The 21,195-nt window shown below is 36.1% G+C and overlaps 4 protein-coding genes across 4 annotated transcripts; all 4 read left to right on the forward strand.

Moving 5' to 3' along the window:
* Positions 1-1,143: 1,143 nt before the first annotated feature.
* Positions 1,144-2,715, forward strand: LOC139883609 (FBD-associated F-box protein At4g10400-like). Its single transcript, XM_071867766.1, has 3 exons — positions 1,144-1,989; positions 2,126-2,275; positions 2,365-2,715. Exons 1-3 carry the CDS (start codon positions 1,144-1,146, stop codon positions 2,713-2,715), a joined length of 1,347 nt encoding a protein of 448 aa, XP_071723867.1.
* Positions 2,716-2,911: 196 nt separating this feature from the next.
* On the forward strand, positions 2,912-4,630 carry LOC139883610 (F-box protein At4g09920-like). The gene is made up of 3 exons (XM_071867767.1): positions 2,912-3,010; positions 3,493-4,267; positions 4,506-4,630. Exons 1-3 carry the CDS (start codon positions 2,912-2,914, stop codon positions 4,628-4,630), a joined length of 999 nt encoding a protein of 332 aa, XP_071723868.1.
* A 923-nt stretch (positions 4,631-5,553) lies between these two features.
* On the forward strand, positions 5,554-10,542 carry LOC139883611 (putative FBD-associated F-box protein At1g55030). The gene is made up of 3 exons (XM_071867768.1): positions 5,554-5,898; positions 5,994-6,285; positions 10,466-10,542. Exons 1-3 carry the CDS (start codon positions 5,554-5,556, stop codon positions 10,540-10,542), a joined length of 714 nt encoding a protein of 237 aa, XP_071723869.1.
* Positions 10,543-10,572: 30 nt separating this feature from the next.
* LOC139883613 (uncharacterized) lies at positions 10,573-11,067 on the forward strand. The gene has a single exon (XM_071867769.1). The coding sequence runs from the start codon at positions 10,573-10,575 to the stop codon at positions 11,065-11,067; it is 495 nt and encodes a 164-aa protein (XP_071723870.1).
* The last annotated feature ends 10,128 nt before the right edge of the window (positions 11,068-21,195 follow it).

Genomic DNA, 21,195 nt, shown 5'->3' on the forward strand with positions numbered 1-21,195 from the left:
ACAACCACTTTCAGGCTTGTTGAATATTATCGGATACCAAAAATCACATCAAAATGAGCTGTTTTTGTATGAATGTTTTTCTTGATAATACAAAATTATATTGGATTGAAAATAAAATAAATAAAGTGTAACTTTCGTCCCAAGGAAGAGAAAAAAACTTAATTATGGGCCTCTAATAATAGTAGAGGGCCAGATGCTAGTGGTGGGCCCATTTAGCTGGAATGTATAAATTCCAGAGGTAACCCTTTTTGGCGCAAACGAAGAGACTTGCCTTTGACCTTTGATACACGACAGAGAATGTGTACGGCCAAACGAAGCTAAAATAGTTCGCAAGCTTGATTCGTGGGGAATCCCAATATCTGAAAATTGGGGATTTTGGCAGTCGACACGACGACACTTACTTAAATTTTGATTGAATTTACTTGCTTAAATTTTGAAGCGAATAGGAAATTGCTGCCAGCTTAATCCCTCTCTTGTGCTCTCCGGTTTGCCAGGTTTTTTTTTCTTTTTTTTTTTCACTATTCTTTTATTTGACAAACAATAGCTTCCAGGAAAAGATTTATCACACCAAAATTTAGTATAAGATGGATGAATTTGATGCATATCTGTGTGTATGAAATATGTGAACGTCTGCTGACTATATGACCAGTTTTAAAGCATAGGCTTGTTAGTAAGCTCGAGTTAAGCTTTAGAGGTGTCTCATTCATACTGTGCCCGAGTTAGTATGATGTTGTTAAACGAGTTAGTATCGAATTGAGGTTATTAGACAAGAACTATCAATAATATCTCTCATAATCTCGTAACTTACATGCTCTCTGTGAAATATGAAACTGTTCAATAAATATGGTGAAGTTAGATATAGCATGCATGCTAGAGGTGTCGTTATTTATTAGTATTATTATTTCATTTGTGCCACTTTCTCTGAGTAAAGCTGTCCATCTGTGGTAGTATTTTTCAATGGATTACAAAACTCTAACATGAATTTTGAGTATCAACTAAACTTTGAAATGTTATGTATTTTCTTTTATTGTAGCCAGTGGCAGACTGAGGATCTTAAGCTTTTGAATGCCTATTATTGCATCCACCGGCAAACTCAAGATCTTAAGCTTTCGCAAGCCTAAAAGACTGAGGATAGCCAAAGACATGAATGTCAGTGATAGCTTAGATAGGATTAGCAAGCTGCCTGATGAGGTTCTTAGTCGCATACTCTCGCATCTTCCAACAAAAGAGGCTGTTAAGACCAGCGTGCTGTCAAAAAGATGGGAATATATTTGGACCTCTACCCCCAATCTGGAGTTTTCAGATAAATTACTACTTTACAATGAAATTGTGATGTTCAAAGAATATGTTCACAGTGTACTTTCTAACCACAGTGGGTCTACGATTGAAAAATGCTCCCTTCTATGGAAATCAGGACGTTATTCAGATCATCGATATGCTTGGATATGTGCTGTTTTGTACTGTGGTATTCAAGAGTTTCACCTTCAATCCTGGATGGATTTTGAAGATTTGCCCTGGTGTATGTTTACTTCCAAATCATTAGTTTCTTTGAAAATTGAAGGCCGCTTCGTACTAAACTTGCCTAGGTGCGTCTGTTTGCTAAATCTCAAGATCCTCCATCTTGATTCAGTTATTTATGTTGATGATGCTTCTGCAAAAAAGCTCTTTTCTGGCTGCCCTTGCCTCCAAGAGTTAGAAATTAAAAGGAGACGCTGGGATGGTGTCCAAATTTTGAGTATTTCTATACCATCGTTGAAAAGATTGTCAATCTGTTTTGAATACTGCAACGACAGAGGTGGTGGGCATGTGACAATGATAGACACTCCCAACCTAGAGTACCTCACTCTTAATGATGACATTTCTGAACAATGTTTTGTTAGCCCACTGTCAACCTTGATCGAAGCACGTCTTTCTCGTAAATGTGGATATCAGATTCTCAAAGGAATACGAAACGTCAGGCTGTTAGCATTATGCGGTAAAATCATGGAGGTAAAAACTCATTTCATTGAATAAGAAAGTGCCATCCTTTTCACACTCTTATCTTTTCAAACTCTTACCTTTTTTCCTTGATTTGTTAAGTTTTGACCTACTTCATTTGGCTGACATATTACTTGTGGACATGCAGTCTCTTCATGCTATTCTTCAAGTTAATGAACTTCCTATATTCGAGCATCTTGCACGATTGGAGCTAGGTGTTGGTGAGTATGTTGATTGGAGATTGCTGCCAAATGTACTCGAGAGTGCACCTAATCTAGAAGAACTTATCTTTCCAAAGGTAAGTTGGGTTGTGATGAAATGTTTGTTATTTCGGAGGACGTTCTTCTTAATATACTGTATGTATGTTTTAAATGGTTCCTTTCACAGGGATTAGTGTCCAAATCGAATCATCGAGAATATCGTCGATTTTATTGGGCGCCACCAGAGCATGTTCCTGAATGCCTGCTCTTCCGGCTGAAGACGATCGAAGTCCAAAAATTTGTAGGAGTCCCCTGTGAAGTGCACCTCATGAAATACTTGCTCGAGTCTTCAAGATTTTTGAAGAAAGCAACGATTCATTATTGTAATTTTGGTAAAAGGTTGAAGATGAAGAAGAACTTTGTGGGTGCTAAGGATAAAATCACAAATGCCCCAAGAGCTTCTGATGAATGTGAAATCGAATTCATCTTAATGAACAAAACTACAAAACTATCCTTCAGCCAAGCTTCGGCATTGTGAAAATCTCTTTCACTCTTTTTCTGTCATAGGTTAGAAATATATGCCGGTGAATTTTGTTTAGAGCTATACCGATTACTTTTCCAGAAGACATTAATTATGCTTCTTTTCATTTTTTAGTAATGGAATTCTTTTTCCCCTTAAAATTCAATTAGTATGATTCCTTGAGCCTTCTGACTTCTTAATTTAAAGCATATACATGAACTATGTGATTAAGATGATTGCTCCAAAGAAGAAAGCCACCATGGAAGCGGAAATGAAAAGACTTGCCATTTACAGCAAATTATTTAAGAGCAGAGTACAATTTCGTTTATGAAATTGGAAGCCATTAATAATTGCAAAAAAAATCCTCATTTTCTTCACAAATATCATGACCCACCTGCTAAAGGGGTCAAATCCTCTCTCTCACACTCTTGCGTCGCTTGGAAATTTTTCCCAACTCGCAAAACGAAAAACCCTAACCTTTCTCTTCTTCATCGCATTCATTTGTATATCTATATTATTTGAAGAATCTCCGGCTAACTTTATCACCCCCCTTCTTGTTTCCAGGTTTTTCTTCTTCAATTTCTTCATTAATTTATGTTTGTTAATCAATAAAGTAGCAGTTTTCAGGAAGTCTGACTAATATAATAGATATTGAATTGATATATGAAGCTTAAATTTGTGTAGTGCTGCTGGTGTTATATGAGTTCCACTGAGATTCATGTAGTTTTCAGGAAGCCTGACTTATTATTGTTCTAATCTTTAATTTTACCTTATTTTCCTGTTTAATGTTTGCAGTACATAATTGTGAACAGAATGCCAATGATTAATAGTCCGGCAAATGCCAATAAGTTGCATGGCGATGATGCTTCGGATAGAATTAGCAAGTTACCCGATGACGTCCTTTGTCGAATACTCTCAAATCTTCAAACGAAAGAGGCAGTCGCAACCAGCATTCTCTCGAAGAGATGGGAGCATGTTTGGACTTCTATGCCCAATCTGGAATTTTCAGATCATTTCCACTGCTGTAATGACCTCCAAACTGACGTGAAGATGTTCAAAAGTTATGTTGACAATGTACTTTCTCATCACAATGGGAATGTGATAGAAAAATGTCGGCTGACATGCTACTCAGAGTATGCTTCGAGTTATATATATTCTTGGGTATGCTCTATTCTGTGTTGCATGATCCAAGAACTTACTATTCAATCCACACACTTCCAGTCTGAAGTTAAGCATTTGCCTTTTGGTATATTCACTTGCAAAAAATTAGTCGTTTTGAAAATCGAAGGTGGATTCGTGCTAAACTTGCCTATGAACTTTTGTTTGCCAAATCTTAAGACTCTTAATCTTGACTCTGTTATCTATGTGGATGATGACTCTGTGCAAAGGCTCTTTTCAGGCTTTCCTTGCCGTCAAGACTTGGATATTAAAAGGAATGGTTGGGATGGTGTGCAGACTTTGAGCATCTCTGTACCATCTTTGAAAAGGTTGTCTATTATCTTTTCTGAGTTCAACACTGACAGAGATTATGATGGCCATCATGAGACTATGATAAATGCTCCAAACTCAAGTACCTCACACTTGGAGATGGAATTTCTGAAGACTATTTGGTTTACCCATCCCCAAACTTGATTGAAGCACGTGTTTATCGTAAATGTGTGTATGGGATTCTTGAAGGAATATAAAATGTTAAGATGTTATCATTATCTGGTGATTTTCTGATGGTAAGCGCATTTAATTGAAACTAATGTTGTCATTTTCCCATACTCTATCTCTTCATTTCAATAATGTATCTGTTGAACTTGCAGTCTTGCACGATATTATTAGGGATCATGATTTTCCCATATTCCAGAATCTTTCACAATTGGAGCTAGGAGTTGCTGAAAATATTGATTGGAGGTTACTGCCAAATTTTTCTCAAGAATGCACCTAATCTCGAAGTACTGATCTTTCCAGAGGTAAGATGACATGTGAATCATGTGATTAAACTATTATGTGAAACTTGTTCTTTAAGTTACTCACGTATATATATTAATCTTTGTTCAGGGACTACTGGTTCCTAAGCATAAAAGTCGAGAGTTTCGTCCCTTTTATTGGCCATCACCAGAGAACGTACCGGAGTCTTTGTTGTTTCATCTCAAGACAGTTGAAATCCGAAATTTTATTGGAGTGTGGGGTGAGATGTACCTCGTCAAGTAATTTCTGGAATCTTCAAAAGTCTTGGAGAAGATGAGGATTCACTGTTATAATTCTTTTGGCAGAAGGCCAAGGACGATTAGGGACCTCCATGATGCTAAATATGAAATAGTAAACGCGTCTAGAGTTTCTGAAGCATGTGAACTCGAATTCTTTGAATGAAAAACGTAAAATTAGTGCATTTGCTTGTACTCTTTGTATCATTGGAAGTATTTGATATCGACTCCAGTTTGAATACCTTCACGATTTCTTCTATGCCAACTATACATTTATTTCCATTCCGGAAATACTATAGTCGGTATGTGATAGTAGTTTTTTAGCCATTGAGAACAGAGTGCTACTTGTTTATTTTTGCTCTGTAATAACAGCTTTTCAAATCCTAAGACAGAAATTTCATTATTGAGATAAGAAAATGTCACTTTTCATGCTACTCAAAGTATAAGGATCTGTATGCTTGGATATGTGCTGTTGTGAGCTGCAATGTTCAAGAGCTTACTCTTCAATATTCTCGGAGTCTTGAGTATTTGCCTTGGAGTATATTTACATGCAAAACATTGATGGCGTTAAAAATTGAAGGCAGATTCGTGCTCAACTTGCCGAGTTCCTTTTGTTTGCCAAATCTTAGGACGCTTCGTCTTAAGTCTGTTATTTTTGTGGATGATGCCTCTGCACAATGGCTCTTTTCAAGTTGTCCTGTTTGAAGAGTTGGATATTGAAAGGAATGATTGGGATGGTGTGCAAATTCTGAGTATTTCTATACCATCGTTGAAAAGATTGTCTATCGTCTTTAGTGGAGACGAAATTGATCATGAGAATGAGACTAAGATAAATACTCCAAAGCTTGGGTACCTCAGAAAAGGCCATAAAGTCCTTTTGAATCATGATGACTTGATATTCAAGTATCTTTCACGATTGGAACTTGGTACTGCTATTTGGATTGATTGGAGCTTGCTGCCAATATTACTTGAGAGTGCACCTAATTTGGAAGTTCTCGTCTTTCCCGAGGTACAAGTATAGAAATGTGCATGATTTAGCAATGACGTTCAAAGAAATGTTCTTTTACTCATATATGCAAATCTCTATTTTTATTTATTGTTCAGGGATTAGTGTTTCCTAAGAATGATGGCAACTTTAGCCGTTTTAGTTGGACGTACTCACCATCACCGGAGAACATACCTAAATGTTTGAAGTTCCGTCTCAAGACGATTGAAATACGAAACTTCGTGGGAGCACCCAGTGAATTATACCTCATGAAGTTCTTGCTCATGTCTTCAAAAGTTTTACAAAGAATGGTGATCCATCATTTTGATTTTAGCGGAAAATGGGAAAAGAGTATTTACAGCACGTGTCGTCGAGGTGAAATAACAAGTCTCCCTAGAGCCTCTCAAGCATGTAAAATTGAATTCTTAGATTGAAATTGTTGTAAACATCTTCAAGTCTTGTTTTGAAAAGAAAACTTATGCCCTACCACTCTTGAAATACTTTGTTGTGCATAAAGAGAAAATCTTAGGTACATAGTATGTAACACCTCATTCCTTAATCCTTACAAATGCTAATGATAAGTTGACATTTGTCATTTAAGTGGTACCATATTCCATGTAATTGATTAGGTGTTAAATCAAAGAAAGAATTAAAATAAAGGGATTAATTAAAAATTAAAATGGAAACTTGATCAAGGATAATTGCAATTACCATCTTCTCCGATATAGTTATTTTGAACTAGATCAAACATTCTGGATTCTATCTTCCTTTGTCTTCCCCTCCATGATACTCACTCCGTCCTAAAATAGAAATAAATTTTCTAATATAAATTATATGTAAAAATTTGCATCTATTTTAGGACGGAAGTAGTAAATGCCAAAATACATTTCATGAATAAAGAGTGTGTTTAATTTTTAAATTTATTTTAAACATGCAGTTGGAATAGAATAATTAAATTGAAGAATCCGAGAATTATATCGACTAAAATTTGGGTTCCGCGCCAATGATTTCTCCGATTAATTTTATGAAGATTTGGAGTGACTTGATCATTTGTGGCCATTTTTCGCAATACTAGGACTCTTAAAACACAATATCCAAAGAACTCTATCATCAAAATGCATACATAGTTGACGACCTTAAGTCTTTTGTTAGGTGATGAAATCAATTGCTTGAACGGATTTAATCTATATGATGTAAGTAGAGTAATATTTGGAGTCTTATAAAAAGAAAACAGAGGAAGCGGCAATGGTGGAGGGGAGTGGGAAACGAAAAAAATGGAAATTTACATCTATTTGTTAATATTTTAATTAATTAATTTAAACCATATTACCTACGTGTCATTTATGACTCATTTTATTAAGACTACAAATATCAAATTTTAATTAGCATTCGTAAATAATAATGTGTTACATAGTATGTACGCAACAATTTTTCTGTGTTTATTTAAAGTCGTGTAAAATTGGCTCTACGTACGTCTTTCGTATTCTAATCCTAGCACAGCACTTTATATATATATATATATATATATATTTTTTTTCTTTCTATTCATTGGTAATATTCTATATCTACATCATTTGCTAGCCTAATGGATAATTTCATTTCCTTCATCATTTTCGCTTTTTTTTATGCTGTTTCATAATTTCCTCTATGATGACTACACTCTACATATAAATTTCCCTTATGAAGAAAAATTATCAACGAAATAGAGTATTGTTTGATGAGTAAAGTGAGATTTTGTTCTATCACACACGTGTATGAAAAGTAACATTTGCAAACTCTTGCAATTTGCAAGTAACAAGTCTACTGGGTATTCTTAACGAGACCGATTTACATTTGATTCGTATACGGAAGGTGGAGAGTGGTGAGGAGCACGTGCTTCTTGTATGGTTATAGTCGATCTTAATCATAAGAGGAGAAGGATTTCGATGAGAGTGATTGAACGTCTATGGTCTACCCAGGCCACCAAAGCTCACCTAGAGACCGATAGTAAGGCTAGACTCTAAGCGTGGACACTCGTCTCGGGTTGAGAGCTGTCGATGTGTGTTTGCATATGCGAAGTGTCTCTAGTGATAGAGAGAGTGTATGGAACCGAGCTAGTGAGCTAGGGTCGTATACAGTAAAGTGATGGGACTCTTTGACAAATGTTTTGTCAAGGAATATTTATAGGGAGTCGCTAGGGTTATCCAGAAGTGACCATGTTGCCCTCGAGTGTAAGTCAAGATAGCCAAGGAGACGGGGATCGAGAGACCCATGCCGAGAGGGCCTCTCAGTCGGTCTCCGTTTAATGGTCGTGGAGCCGACCAGGGAGGCCGGGCTCTATCCTTGTGTAGAGCCTCTCCAAACCGATCTGTGAAACTCAACTCTCGGGTTTGTATTTCATCTCCTTTTTATTTTCTTTTTAAATACAGTAAAAATTAATGGCATATGATAAATGTTGTCCTATATTTCTTTGCTGCTGGTGATCTTATTTGTATTTTTTAAAAAATAAAATAAAAATAAAATTGTTGGTGATCTTATTGGGTTACTTGTTATCGTATTTGTATGCATGCAGCAGAAAATTGATGAATTTAAAGTCACCAATGTTTACGAGACAAAGAATTTCTGATAAGTTTAATTCTGGGGATTGTTGGATCGTTATCAAACATTGGGCTTAATATGTAAAACGATCATATATTATAAATTATCGTAAAGTTATGTCTATGAATGCGAAAAGGATTAAAATGAATAATGTAGACTTTTATGTGCCAATTAAGATGTTAATCGGAAATATAGGACCTAAAGAGTAATTCTAATTTATTGATGGACTGAATTAGATTTATGAAAATTTGGTGTGGTTCCCGGAACAGATAAAAGGTAACTGATTTGCTTTTATTCCATCCAGAGAAAACAAAATACAAAGAATCCACTTTTATCAAGTTCTGGAAAAAATCACTCCAGATAATTGACGAAGAAATCGACAAGGAGATGACTACGATCATGACATCTTCCAGTACGCTTCCGCTACGTATTACTATTGATTCCTTGTTGTTCTACGCAGAATTAAAATTCCTACGATTGGTACCAGAGCCACTGTGTTAGGATAATAAGGATGATTGTTTCTTGTCGTGACATGATGATCATGTCATTCGATTTTCGTCAGACTGTATGTTTCTTTCGTTATGATCAAACTGCTTTGTGATTACTCTAATTCGGTTTTGTCTCTGTGCTTGTCGTCATTCAGTTTTCGACTATTTTGGCTTGATTATGAAACCGATCGTGTTATATCAATTAAAGTAGTTGTGATTAATTGCTTTCTTCATCGACACAAATCGTTTTTTGGCCGAGTGCATAATTCTGTAAATTGATCGATTTCGGTTTCTTCATAAGCAAAATCGTTTTGTTCACTGTTGTTGTTTGGGATTAAATATATTACTGAATGTTGCGTTTTTCCTCCGATTGTCCGTTTCATCATAATTCTGGAATCGACAATATTGTTCGTTCGTGTGGCTTAAAACCGAAATTAAATGCGTTGGTTATGTTGCGGATCAATTGTTTGTTGATCATTGAGTGAGATTACAAGTCGAATTGCTGTTGATTTTCAGATTGAAGAAATTAGGGTTCTTGAAGGTTTCGAATTGGGGATTTCGGATTTGTTGCTTAAAATTCAAATTAAACATCATAATTATGATTATCGGTTGTAACGCATCAAAACCCCCATGTTTGTTGGTCGGAATTGATCGAATTGTTGCCGGAATTTTGTTGTGGATCGGGTTGGTTATAGAATGACCCGTCTGAGGTTGAAGATGACTGATTGGTCCCTGCGAAATGTAACTTTTGTCAGTGATGGTCCTTGTGATTAACTAGCATACTGTTTGGTCATTGAAAATGTTGATTTAACGTTTTGGTCCCTGACGTTTGTTTCTCTGTCTGAGTGTCCTTGACTTTTGTTTTTCAGTCAGTTTGTCCTAACGTTTTTCTTCGTTAACTGTTTGGTCCCAAACGTTTGTCATGTGCTGTTTTAATCCCTCCGCATCCCTTCTGGTACAACAGTTTCACCCGCATGACATTTTGGTCCCTATATTTTCATCTCGTTTCAATCACTAATTGTAATGCAGGCCCTTCAGTGTATTTTTTTTTCATTTTGGTCCTTGTAACTTTATTTTCTATGATTTTTGGGTCCTTATTTGCAGTCGTGTTGTATTGAATGTGCATTATTGTCGCCAAAGTGATTTTATTTGTGCATTCAAAGGATGAAATTGCATGTTAACTTAGGATTGAACATGATCGGCCCAAAGGAAGTTCTATGTTTCGTCTTATTTTAATGAAATATTGGTGTTGAAACATGTGAATATCGTTTAGTTAAATATGTAAGCATTTTATTAGCCCAAAGGAGAATTAAATGCTTGTCATGTTGTTTGATTTTCAATGATTCATCACCACATCAAAATATCAATTACAAGTTGTTATTTGTCCGAAGATGAATAATCAATGGAGTGCCGGATATTTTGAGACAGACTAAAGCTGACTATTAGCGATTTCATTGTCATTTAGATTTTATATTTTTAAGTGAGCATGTTTAACTTTTATTTTTTTTATTTGTTCTCTTATTTAGCTCCAAACCAGTCCGCTAACATTACAGCAAGCATAAACTCGATTCTCATACTGAATGGCACGAACTTCAAGGCATGAAAGAAAAATCTTCTGATTGTGATTCGAGTCATGGATCTGGATCTTGCACTTAGGACAGATCCTCCCGTGGATATTACTGAGTCAAGTACCATTGAGAAAATTGACTTGATGGAAAAGTGGGAGCGATCAAATCGCATGTGCATGATGATCATAAGGAAGGCCATTCTAGAGGCATTTAAGGGATCGATGTCTCCGGATATACATACTGCCACTGAGACTCTTGCCGAAGTGAAAGCTAGGTTTGCCGAGAACGAAAAGGCCGAAATTGGTACGATTATGGCAAAGCTTACTTCCAAGAAGTACCAAGGCAAAGAGAATGTTAAGGAGCACATTATGGAAATGTCCCATCTAGCTGCTAGACTTCGGGCACTGAAAGTAGACCTCTCTGAGGAACTACTGGTGCATTTAGTGTTCAATTCTCTTCCTGCACAATTCGGACACTTCAAGATAAGTTATAACTGTCAAAGGAGACTTGGTCTCTTAATGAACTTATCTCACACTGTGTGCAAGAAGAGGAAGGACTGAAGCTAGAAAGGACAGAAAGTGCTCATACGGTGAATTATGCATCAAGTTCAAAGGGCATTCAGAATAAGAAAAGGAAGAATAAAGGAAACGAACCTGCTGATGCGACTACATCGAAGAAATAGCAAGTGGGACCCGACAAGCTGGCCAAAAACTGTTTGATGCATAGGCCATTGGACATATGAAGAAAGATTGTGCCAACTATCATGCTTGGCGTGCAAAGAAAGGTATGAATACTTATGTCTGTTCTGAGGTTAATTTTACTTCGGTTTCTGCACACACTTGGTGGATAGATTAGGGTGCCATTACTCACATAAGTGTGTCCATACAGGGTTGCCGGAATTACAGGCAGCCAAGTGAGGCTGAAAGCTTTGTTTATGTTGGCGATGGCAAGTCGGTTCCCGCAATTGGGAAATTTAGTATTATATTAAGTATTGGATTGTATTTGGATTTGTGTGAAACTTTTGTTGTACTGTCTTTTAGACGAAATTTGATATCTATTTCTGTTTTAGACAAGTCCGGTTATACCAGCACTTTTGGAAATAGAAAAATTAATTTGTTTCCATATTATTTGGTTCAAGTCATCTCATGGAAAATGAGAGGTTGTATATGCTTGATACAATTGCTTGTAATCGTAAGGAATCATTAAGTTCAACAACTTATGGCATTAAAAGGAAATTAACTGATAAAATTGGGCTTAATTATAGCACAAACGATTAGGACATATCTCCCAAAGGAGAATGGAAAGGCTTGTGTCGAACCGAATTTTAGGCCCTTAAAATTTTACAGACTTTACAGACTGTATAAATTGCATTAAAAGGACAATGACAAAAAAAAAATATGAAGTCAATTGGGCATCTAGCGTCTGAGAACTTATACATACGGATATAAGTGGGCCATTCCCTAAGGCTTCTTGGAATGGTCAACGATACTTTATAACGTTCATAGACGATTACTCTAGATATGGCTACATATATCTCATACATGAAAAGTTGCAATCATTGGACGTGTTCAAAAGTTTTAAGGCAGAAGTTGAGAACCAACTCAACTCAAAGATTAAATATGTTCATTATGATCGTGGTGGTGAATACTATGGTAGATACGATGGTTCTGGTGAACAACGTCCTGGTCCATTTGCTAAATTCCTAGAGGAAAGCAGGATCGTCCCCCAATACACCATGCTTGGTTCGCCAGCAATGAATGGTGTTGCAATCACTCTGGGGAGATGCACTAAAGACAACAGCCTACATTCTTAATAGGGTGCCGACGAAAGCAGCTAACAATAGGACTCCATATGAATTGTGGACGGGTAGGCAACCGAGTTTGAACCACTTTCATGTTTGGGGATGTCCAGCTAAAGCTCGTCCTTACGGGCCAAATGAAAAGACGCTGGACTCTAGGACTACTAGTTGCTATTTCAGTGGCTATTCTGAAAGATCAAAGACTTTTAAGTTTTATGATCCTGCGAATAGGTCTATATTTGAGTCAGAAACTGTAAAGTTCTTTGAAGATGTTGAGGTTATGAGGGAGATAAGGCTAGAGAAATTGCCTTTGAAGAGGAAACTGCATTCGAGATTGATTTGCAACCTCTCCCTAATCAAGAAAATCTACCGGAGAAGGAAATCATTCAAGAGAATTTACCGGATAAGGATTTATCGATCAAAATGATTTACCGGAAGGCAATTTACCGGTTGATCAACCTTCAACATCTGAAGAACTTGTTCCATTAAGAAAATCTACTAGGGAAAGAAGAAATGCAATATCGGATGATTATTATGTATTTCTTCAAGAGCAAGAACATGAAGTCGACGTGGAAATGTTGGAGGATGATCCGATTAATTTTCGTCGAGCTATGGAAAGTTCTATAGCTCAACAGTGGATAGATGTCATGAATGAAGAGATGAAATCCAGGAAGGATAATGACGTTTGGGATCTTGTTACATTGCCTGAAGGTGCGAAACCAATTGGTTGTAAATGGATTTTTAAAACCAAGAGGGATTCAAAGGGTAATGTGGAAAGACATAAGGCACGTCTTGTCGCGAAAGGATTTACTCAAAAGGAAGGAATTGACTATAAAGAAACTTTCTCTCCAGTATCCTCGAAAGATTCTTTTAGAGTCATAATGGCATTGGTGGCACAATTTGATCTTGAATTGCACCGGATGGATGTAAAGACCGCTTTTCTTAATGGAGACATTGAGGAAACGCTTTATATGGTGCAATCAGAAAACTTTGTATCAGGTGATCCAAAGAAAATGGTTTGCAAACTCAAGAAATCCATCTATGGACTCAAATAGGCATCAAGACAGTGGTATTTTAAATTTCATCAAGTTGTTGTTTCATTAGGATTTGAATCCAACATAGTTGATGAATGCATATATCACAAGTTCCGTGGGAGTAAATTCATTTTCCTAATTTTATATGTGGATGACATACTGCTAGCCAGCATTGATATGGAATTATTGCATGAGACTAAGAGATTTTTGACACAAAAGTTTGAAATGAAAGATCTTGATAATGCTTCTTTTGTATTAGGAATTCAAATACATCGGAACCGTGCTTCTGGTATGCTTGGATTATCGGAAAAGAGTTATATCGAGAAAGTGTTAAAAAGATATGGCATGCAGAATTGTAAACCAGGAAATACCCCAATATCTAAGGGAGACAAATTTAGTCTCAATCAATGCCCTAAGAACGAACTCGAAAGAAAGGAAATGGAAAACATTCCATATTCTTCGACAGTAGGGAGCATCATGTATGCTCAAGTTTGTACGCGTCCGGATATTGCGTACATTTCAGGTATGCTTGGCAGATACTTAAGTAAACCTGGTTTGGAGCATTGAAAAGCAGTCAAAAGGGTTTTAAGGTACCTAAAGAGAACAAAAGAACACATGCTCACATACAGAAGATCAGACATCTTGGAGGTCATCGGTTATGCAGATGCATATCACGCCGGATGTACAGATAGTATGAGATCTACTTCTGGTTATGTCTATCTTCTAGCAGGAGGTGTCGTTACATGGAGAAGTATAAAATAGTCTCTTATTGCAACTTCTATCATGGCAGCTGAGTTTATATCCTGCTTTGAGGCGTCAGAACATGGCATATGGTTACGAAATTTTATCACTGGACTGCATGTAGTGAATAGTATTGGGAGACCAATGAAACTATACTGTGATAATCAATCGGCGGTCATGTTTGCCAACAATAAAAGGAGCTCGACGAAATCGAAATATATTGACATCAAGTTCCTGGCAGTAAAAGAAAGAGTATAAAATGGACAATTTGCTATTGAACATATTGGTATAAACTCCATGATTGCGGATCCGCTCACTAAAGGTTTGACACCTAAGGCATTCTTCGAACTCACCATAAGTATGGGTGTTACATCTTCGGAGGATTTTCAGTTGTAGTGGGAGTTTGTATGATTTTGTTGAATATGTATGAATGTTTTAAATATAGACATATTTTCTGCAGAAATAAAGTTCTTTTGGAATTCATTCTGACTTTCAGTTTTTGACCTCACTTCGGATTAAGGTGAACCAGTTGGAATAAGCAAGTTGCATCACATTGCGTGTAATATTCCACACTACAGATTTGCATCTAGATCCATGTCATTTGGTTATGTTGATAAATGTGATCATTGCGGGTTAAGTTATGACTAAATGTAACGAATACTACTTTGATCCTTTCATTAATATAATCGATGGACGGGATTGTTCGAGGTACAATAAGTTTAACGAAAATACAATTTTGGAGCTCCCTTTGATTTTATAATATATGTACATAAGATTTTATCATATTGTCCAAGTGGGAGATTGTTGGATCGTAATCAAACATTTGGCTTAATATGTAAAACGATCATATATTATAAATTGTCGTAAAGTTATGTCTACGAATGTGAAAAGGATTAAAATGAATAATGTAGATTTTTATGTGCCAATTAAGATGTTAATCGGAAATGTAGGACATAAAGAGTAATTCTAATTTATTGATGGACTGAATTAGATTTACGGAAATTTGGTGTGGTTCCCGGAATAGATAAAAGGTAACAGATTTTTTTTTATTCCATCCAGAGAAAACAAAATACAGAGAATCCACTTTTATCAAGTTCTGGAAAAATCACTCCAGATAATTGAAGAAGAAATCGACAAGGAGACGACTACAATCATGGCATCTTCCAGTACGCTTCCGCTACGTATTACTATTGATTCCTTATTGTTCTACGTAGAAATGAAATTCCTACAGATAAGTTAAATAGAATTAGCAAATTGCCTAAGTTAAATAGAATTAGCAAATTGCCTGACATTCTATCGCACATCCTCTCGCATGTTCAAACAAAAGAGGCCGTTGCAACTAGCATTCTGTCTAAAAGATGGGAGCATGTTTGGTCTTCTACATCTAATCTTGATTTTTCAGAGGAGTCTCTAACATGTCATAGTGTCTGTGTCTCTCAATCTAAAATTAGGATGTTCAAAAATTATGTGGGCAATGTAATTTTTCACCATGGTGGGGTTGAGGTAAAACAATGCAACCTTTCATGTAACTGTGAGTATGAGGATCTATGTTCTTGGATAGAGGCTGTTGTGCGCTGCAATGTTCAAGAGCTTACTCTTGAATCTCGAAGTTTTGGGTCTAAAGTCAAGGATTTACCACTGAGTATATTTACATGCAAAACATTAACGGCCTTGACTTGAGTTTTCAAGTTGTCCTGTTCTTGAAGAGTTGGATATTAATGGTGTACAAATTTCGAGTATTTCTATACCATCATTGAAAAGATTGACTATCGTCTTTAATGGTTTCGATATGCACGAGACTAAGATAAATACTCCGAAGCTCGAGTACCTCAGAAAAGGCCATAAAGTCCTTTTGAATCATGGTGACTTGATATTCGAGCATCTATCAAAATTGGAGCTCGGTATTGCTATTTGGGTTGATTGGAGTTTGCTGCCAAGATTACTTGAGAGCGCACCTAATTTGGAAGTTCTCGTCTTTCCCGAGGTACGTACGAATATAGGAATGTGCATGATTTAACATTTGGTCCAAATTAAAATGTTCGTCATTCCCGCATCTTTCGCAATTGGAGCTCTGTGTGGGTTTAATTACCGATTGGAGGATTCTACCAAAGTTACTAGAGAGCACACCTAATCTGGAAGTTCTCGTTCTCCCATCTGTAAGTTGGGGTGTTGTTTAACAATTATTCCCATGATTGTTCTTTAACTCATGTGTACTAATCCTTTAAATCTTTGCTCAGGGACTAGTGATTCCTAAGAGTTATGGTGATTTTAGTCGCTTTCACTGGAATTCTCCGGAGCAAGTACCTGAATGCTTGCTTTTCCATCTCAAAACAATAAAAATTCATTATTTTGTGGGAGTTCCCGGTGAGATTTACCTTGTCAAGTATTTGCTCAAGTATTCAAAAGTGTTGGAGAGATTGGCGATTCATCATTCTCGCTATACTGAAGTATGGAAGAAGTCTAGGTACTTTCGGGTTGCTCGACGTAAAATAGAAAATGCTCCCAGGGCTTCCATGGCATGTAAACTTGAATTCATAGAATGAAAATGTAAAAATCTGCAGAAGAAGAACTCAACTCCTGAAAAAATAGTACTCGATTCTTACACTTGTTGTTATATACTCATAGTAGACTAATGCTGTTATTTGCTTCATTCTCGAAATCTCTTGATTTTCTTCTGTGACTGGCTATATATTCAGTTCTCTCCGATCTTCTTTTCAACGAGATTAGCCGAAATTACGTTCTGCTACCTGAAAACTAGTTATGAAAATGTAGCAAATGAAAGTCTGTCTACCATACTAATTGAACTATGTAACACGAAACTGTATTGAATTTTTTTTTTGAGGTTGAAATTGTATTGAACTGAAGCTCAAATTTATCCTATAAATCTATTTCTTTTAACACGTTTTTGAAACCTCTAGGAGAATGATGACATGTCACCATGAAAAATTGAGTAGTAGAATTATTCATGAAACGGAATAGACCTAAAATTCGTAAAACAAAAATCCATCCTCAAATATGAGTTGTAGAATTATACTCCATCCGTCCCAAACTAGATTCAAATCTAGGAGATTTCACATAAATCAAAAAAATAAAATTAAAAGTAAATAAAGTTAAAAATAATAATTTGATCAAGATAACCTTCATAAAGCATTAACACATGTTTGATGTATATGCAATATAAAAATATGTTGAAAAAGTTGGTGTTCAACCTAACTTTGACCGAATTTTATGTAATATTTGCTCATTATTTTGTCCAAAAAATTATTTAAATGTGTTCTACATATATTGTAGATGAACGTGGTATAATTATTTATAGAATTTGATTGTAAAACGAATTAAAAATTATATGTTGAAATAAGTTGTTTAATGTATATATAAAATACAAACTATATGCTCTATTTCTTTGTCCTCCTTTCTGTTATACATTCAAGATGAGCCTTTGTTATGGGCCCATTTGTTAGTATCAGTATGTCTAAGGCCTTTGAAATTTGAAGCGGCAAAATGAGAAGACCAGAGGTCAAATGAAAAGACTTGTCCTTTCTGTCCCATCAAACCATCTACGCTCTGCTCAGAGTAAAATAAAAATAAAATTTAGTACAGTAATAGCATGAAATTACTGTTGGATCCTTTCTCTCGATTGCTCATAAACTAACTTCAACTTGAGAGAGGTCAGTAAACAAGCATAAAAGAAGAAGATAAAGAAAAATGTCAGGGATACATTTGCCATTTCGGTCTAAAATTAAATTTAAACGTGGAACTAGCTGTTTGTGCCTGTAACTCAACTTCCAGCACAAGCCTGGGAAAGAATTAATAAAAACAAAACAAAAATTCCATTACAAGCTTGGACCTCTCTCTCTCTCTATCTCTCTCTCAAGATTCTTCATCACTCTTAAGGTAAGCGATTCTTCAATTATTTTGTTTAATTTTTTCTAATGCTCTGTATGTTCTTGCCATGTTATGGTCTTATCTTTATGATTGTTAGATGAGTCACTGAGCTGGGTGCCTATGAGTAAAGTTTCCATTTAATATGTCATTATGGACATGATCTATTAATGCTCGTTCTTAGAGAGTCAGTTGAGTACACGTTAGTGTAGCTGTGCCATGATCTTATCTCCATAGATTAGTTGCCATTTCTTAAGCATCTACTAAAAATTGTAACCTTTTCTCATCTTAACTTTTTGGCAGCTCAAAGAATTGAGGATTTTTATAACTCGCTATTGTCTAAAAGTCGAGAATGGCCGATAACTTTAACTTTGTTGATGACTTAGATAGGATTAGCGAGTTGCCTGATGAGCTTCTTGGCCATATACTCTCACGTCTACCAACTACAGAAACTGTTGCAACAGTATCCTGTCAAAAAGGTGGCAGTTTGTTTGGACTTTTAAACCCAATCTTTCATTTCCAGATGGGTTTTTTCACTGTCTTAATCAGGAGGAGTTTGAAACTCAATTTGAGATGTTCAGAGATTATGTCGACAATGTGCTTTTTCACCATGTTGGGGTACAGAAATGTTCCCTTTTATGTGCCGGCAACACATATGCTTCAGCTTATCCATATGCTTGGATATGTGCTATAGTGTGCAGTGGTGTTCGATACCTGACTCTAAGTAATCCTCCTTCTTTCAATGAAGTCATAGATTTGCCTTGAATTGTCTTTACTTGCAAAACATTAGTTAATTTGATACTTATTGGGAGATTCGTGATAAACTTGCCTAGTTGCGTTTGTTTGCCAAACCTTAAAACCCTTACCCTAGATAACGTTATCTATGTGGATGATGCTTCCACACAAAGGCTCTTTTCAGGCTGTCCTTCCCTTGAGATATTGGAGATTCGAATGTTTCCTCTTCCCTGGCATGAAAGGGATGGCGTGGGTATTTTTAGTATTTCCATACCGTTGCTGAAATGTTTGACTATCAGATGTTTTGGGGGAATTGTAAGGACAAACACTCCAAAGCTTGAGTTCCTAACCCTTGATCGATTTTATGGGGACTATTTTGCTTATCCATCAGAATCCTTGATCAAAGCTTGCCTTATTGATAATTGTTTGCGTCGGATCCTTCAAGAAATAAAAAATGTTAAGATGTTAAAATTATGGGATATCATGTCGGTAAGTTCATTTGACTGAATAAATATAAACATTTTTTTTTTTAAGTTTCAAGAACTTACTTCATTTCAATAATATATTGCTTGAACTTGCAGGACCTCTATGATATTATAATTAACCAGAATCGTGGCTGTCCATATTCCAGAACCTTACGGAATTGAAGCTATGTCTTGATCGAGATTTTGATTGGAGTGCTGTTCTAGTAAAATTAGTAGAATGTGCACCTAATCTGGAAGTCCTCGACTTTCCTGCGGTTAGTACTTGGGTGACTTATGTTTAAACAATTGATATGTCAAAGAATGTTCTATAGCTCATAAATATCGGATTTTTAAATCTTTGCTTAGGGACTAGGGGCTCCTAAGGATAATTGGTTGCCGCCGAATTATGTACCTGAGTGTTTGCAACATCTGAAGGCTGTGAAAATCCTAGACTTTTGGGGACACGTGGGTGAGGTTTCCCTCGTCAAGTTCTTGCTTAGTGACCCGAAGGCTGTGAAAATCCTAGACTTTTGGGGACACGTGGCTGTGAAAATCAGAAGTTTTGGAAAGCATGACAATCCATTGTCATGATCAGCTTAGTGACCCGAAGATGACAAGTGAATTCAAGGATGCTAAACTGAAATATTACAAACCCAACCATTGTCTGATGCATGTCAAGTTAATTTTTTTCTGGAACCCTGCAAAAAGCCTTGGCACAGTCTCATTTTATAATTTAGCAGAGCACTTTTGTGTAGGTGTTACGCTGTGTTATTGGGTTTCGTTTGCCATGACTGTTCTTTATTTATGTAGTATGTATGTTTGCTTTTTATATTAGCAGCTAATTAATTACTAGTAATTCTATTTGACGGACTCAAATCCTTTTGTATGTTTATTACTTTCTTGAACTTTTCATTACAAGGGATCTGCTACGTATGAACTAGAATCCATCTGTTGAACACTTTCAAGTTCAGTTAGTTATTCTGAGGGGAAATATTGTTCAAGGTTGTATTTTATCAAATCGACTCTTCTACCCCTACATGTTATAGCTGAAATATTTGTTCAAGGTTGTATTTTATCAAATCGACTCTTTCTTCATCATCTACTGTTTAACCAGGTTCTTTTTTCCTTCATATGTTTTTCTATTGTTTATTTCAATTTCATGTTATACCAATTATGTTCGGTGATTATTCAGTTAAATTTAGTGTTCTTTGACATGGAAATAACTCATGATCTTCTTACCTGGGCTCTGTCATATTTGAATCAATCAATAGATATTCTGGTTGGTATGGGTTAAGCTTGATAGTAATATTTCAAGACTCTTTCATGTAGCATGACTTGGCTATATATCATTTATACTAGAATTAATAGACATTTGATTATTAGTATTAGTGATCCTTTTCGTGACCTATTAGTAAGATTTGTCTCCTCTTTTTTATGCCAGCTCTTTGATTGAGGATTTTGAGCTCTCCAATGTCTAAAAGTCAGAGAATTGCCGAAAACGTCATTCGTGCTGGTAACTTGGATAGGATTAGCAAGTTTCCTGATGAGATCCTTCGCCGTATACTCTCATTTCTTGAAACAAAAGAGGCTGTTGCAACCAGCCTTCTGTCCAAAAGATGGCAACATGTTTGGACTTCTATACCCTGTCTAGATTTTTCAGACATTTCGGTTCTGAGCATTGAAAATGGAATTAGGATGTGGAAAGATTATGTGGACAATGTACTTTTTCACCACGGTGGGCATGCCATAGAAAAATGCAGTCTTTCATTTTACTATCCTTATTCAGACCTTATATGTACTTGGATATGTGCTGTTCTGTGCTGTAGTGTTCGAGAGTTAACTATTAGGGCCCTGATAGTCGAGTCTCAAATTCACCATCTTCCTTTTAGTATATTTACTTGCAAAACGTTAGACGTTTTGGAAATTGTTGGTAGATTCATGCTAAACTTACCTAGCTGTTTGTGTTTGCCAAATGTTAAGTCCCTTCGCCTTCATTCGGTTATATATGTGGATGACGCCTCTGTAGAAAGGCTC

Source organism: Rutidosis leptorrhynchoides, unplaced genomic scaffold (genome assembly GCF_046630445.1).
Source record: "Rutidosis leptorrhynchoides isolate AG116_Rl617_1_P2 unplaced genomic scaffold, CSIRO_AGI_Rlap_v1 contig428, whole genome shotgun sequence".
In the NCBI taxonomy this organism is placed as follows: domain Eukaryota; kingdom Viridiplantae; phylum Streptophyta; class Magnoliopsida; order Asterales; family Asteraceae; genus Rutidosis; species Rutidosis leptorrhynchoides.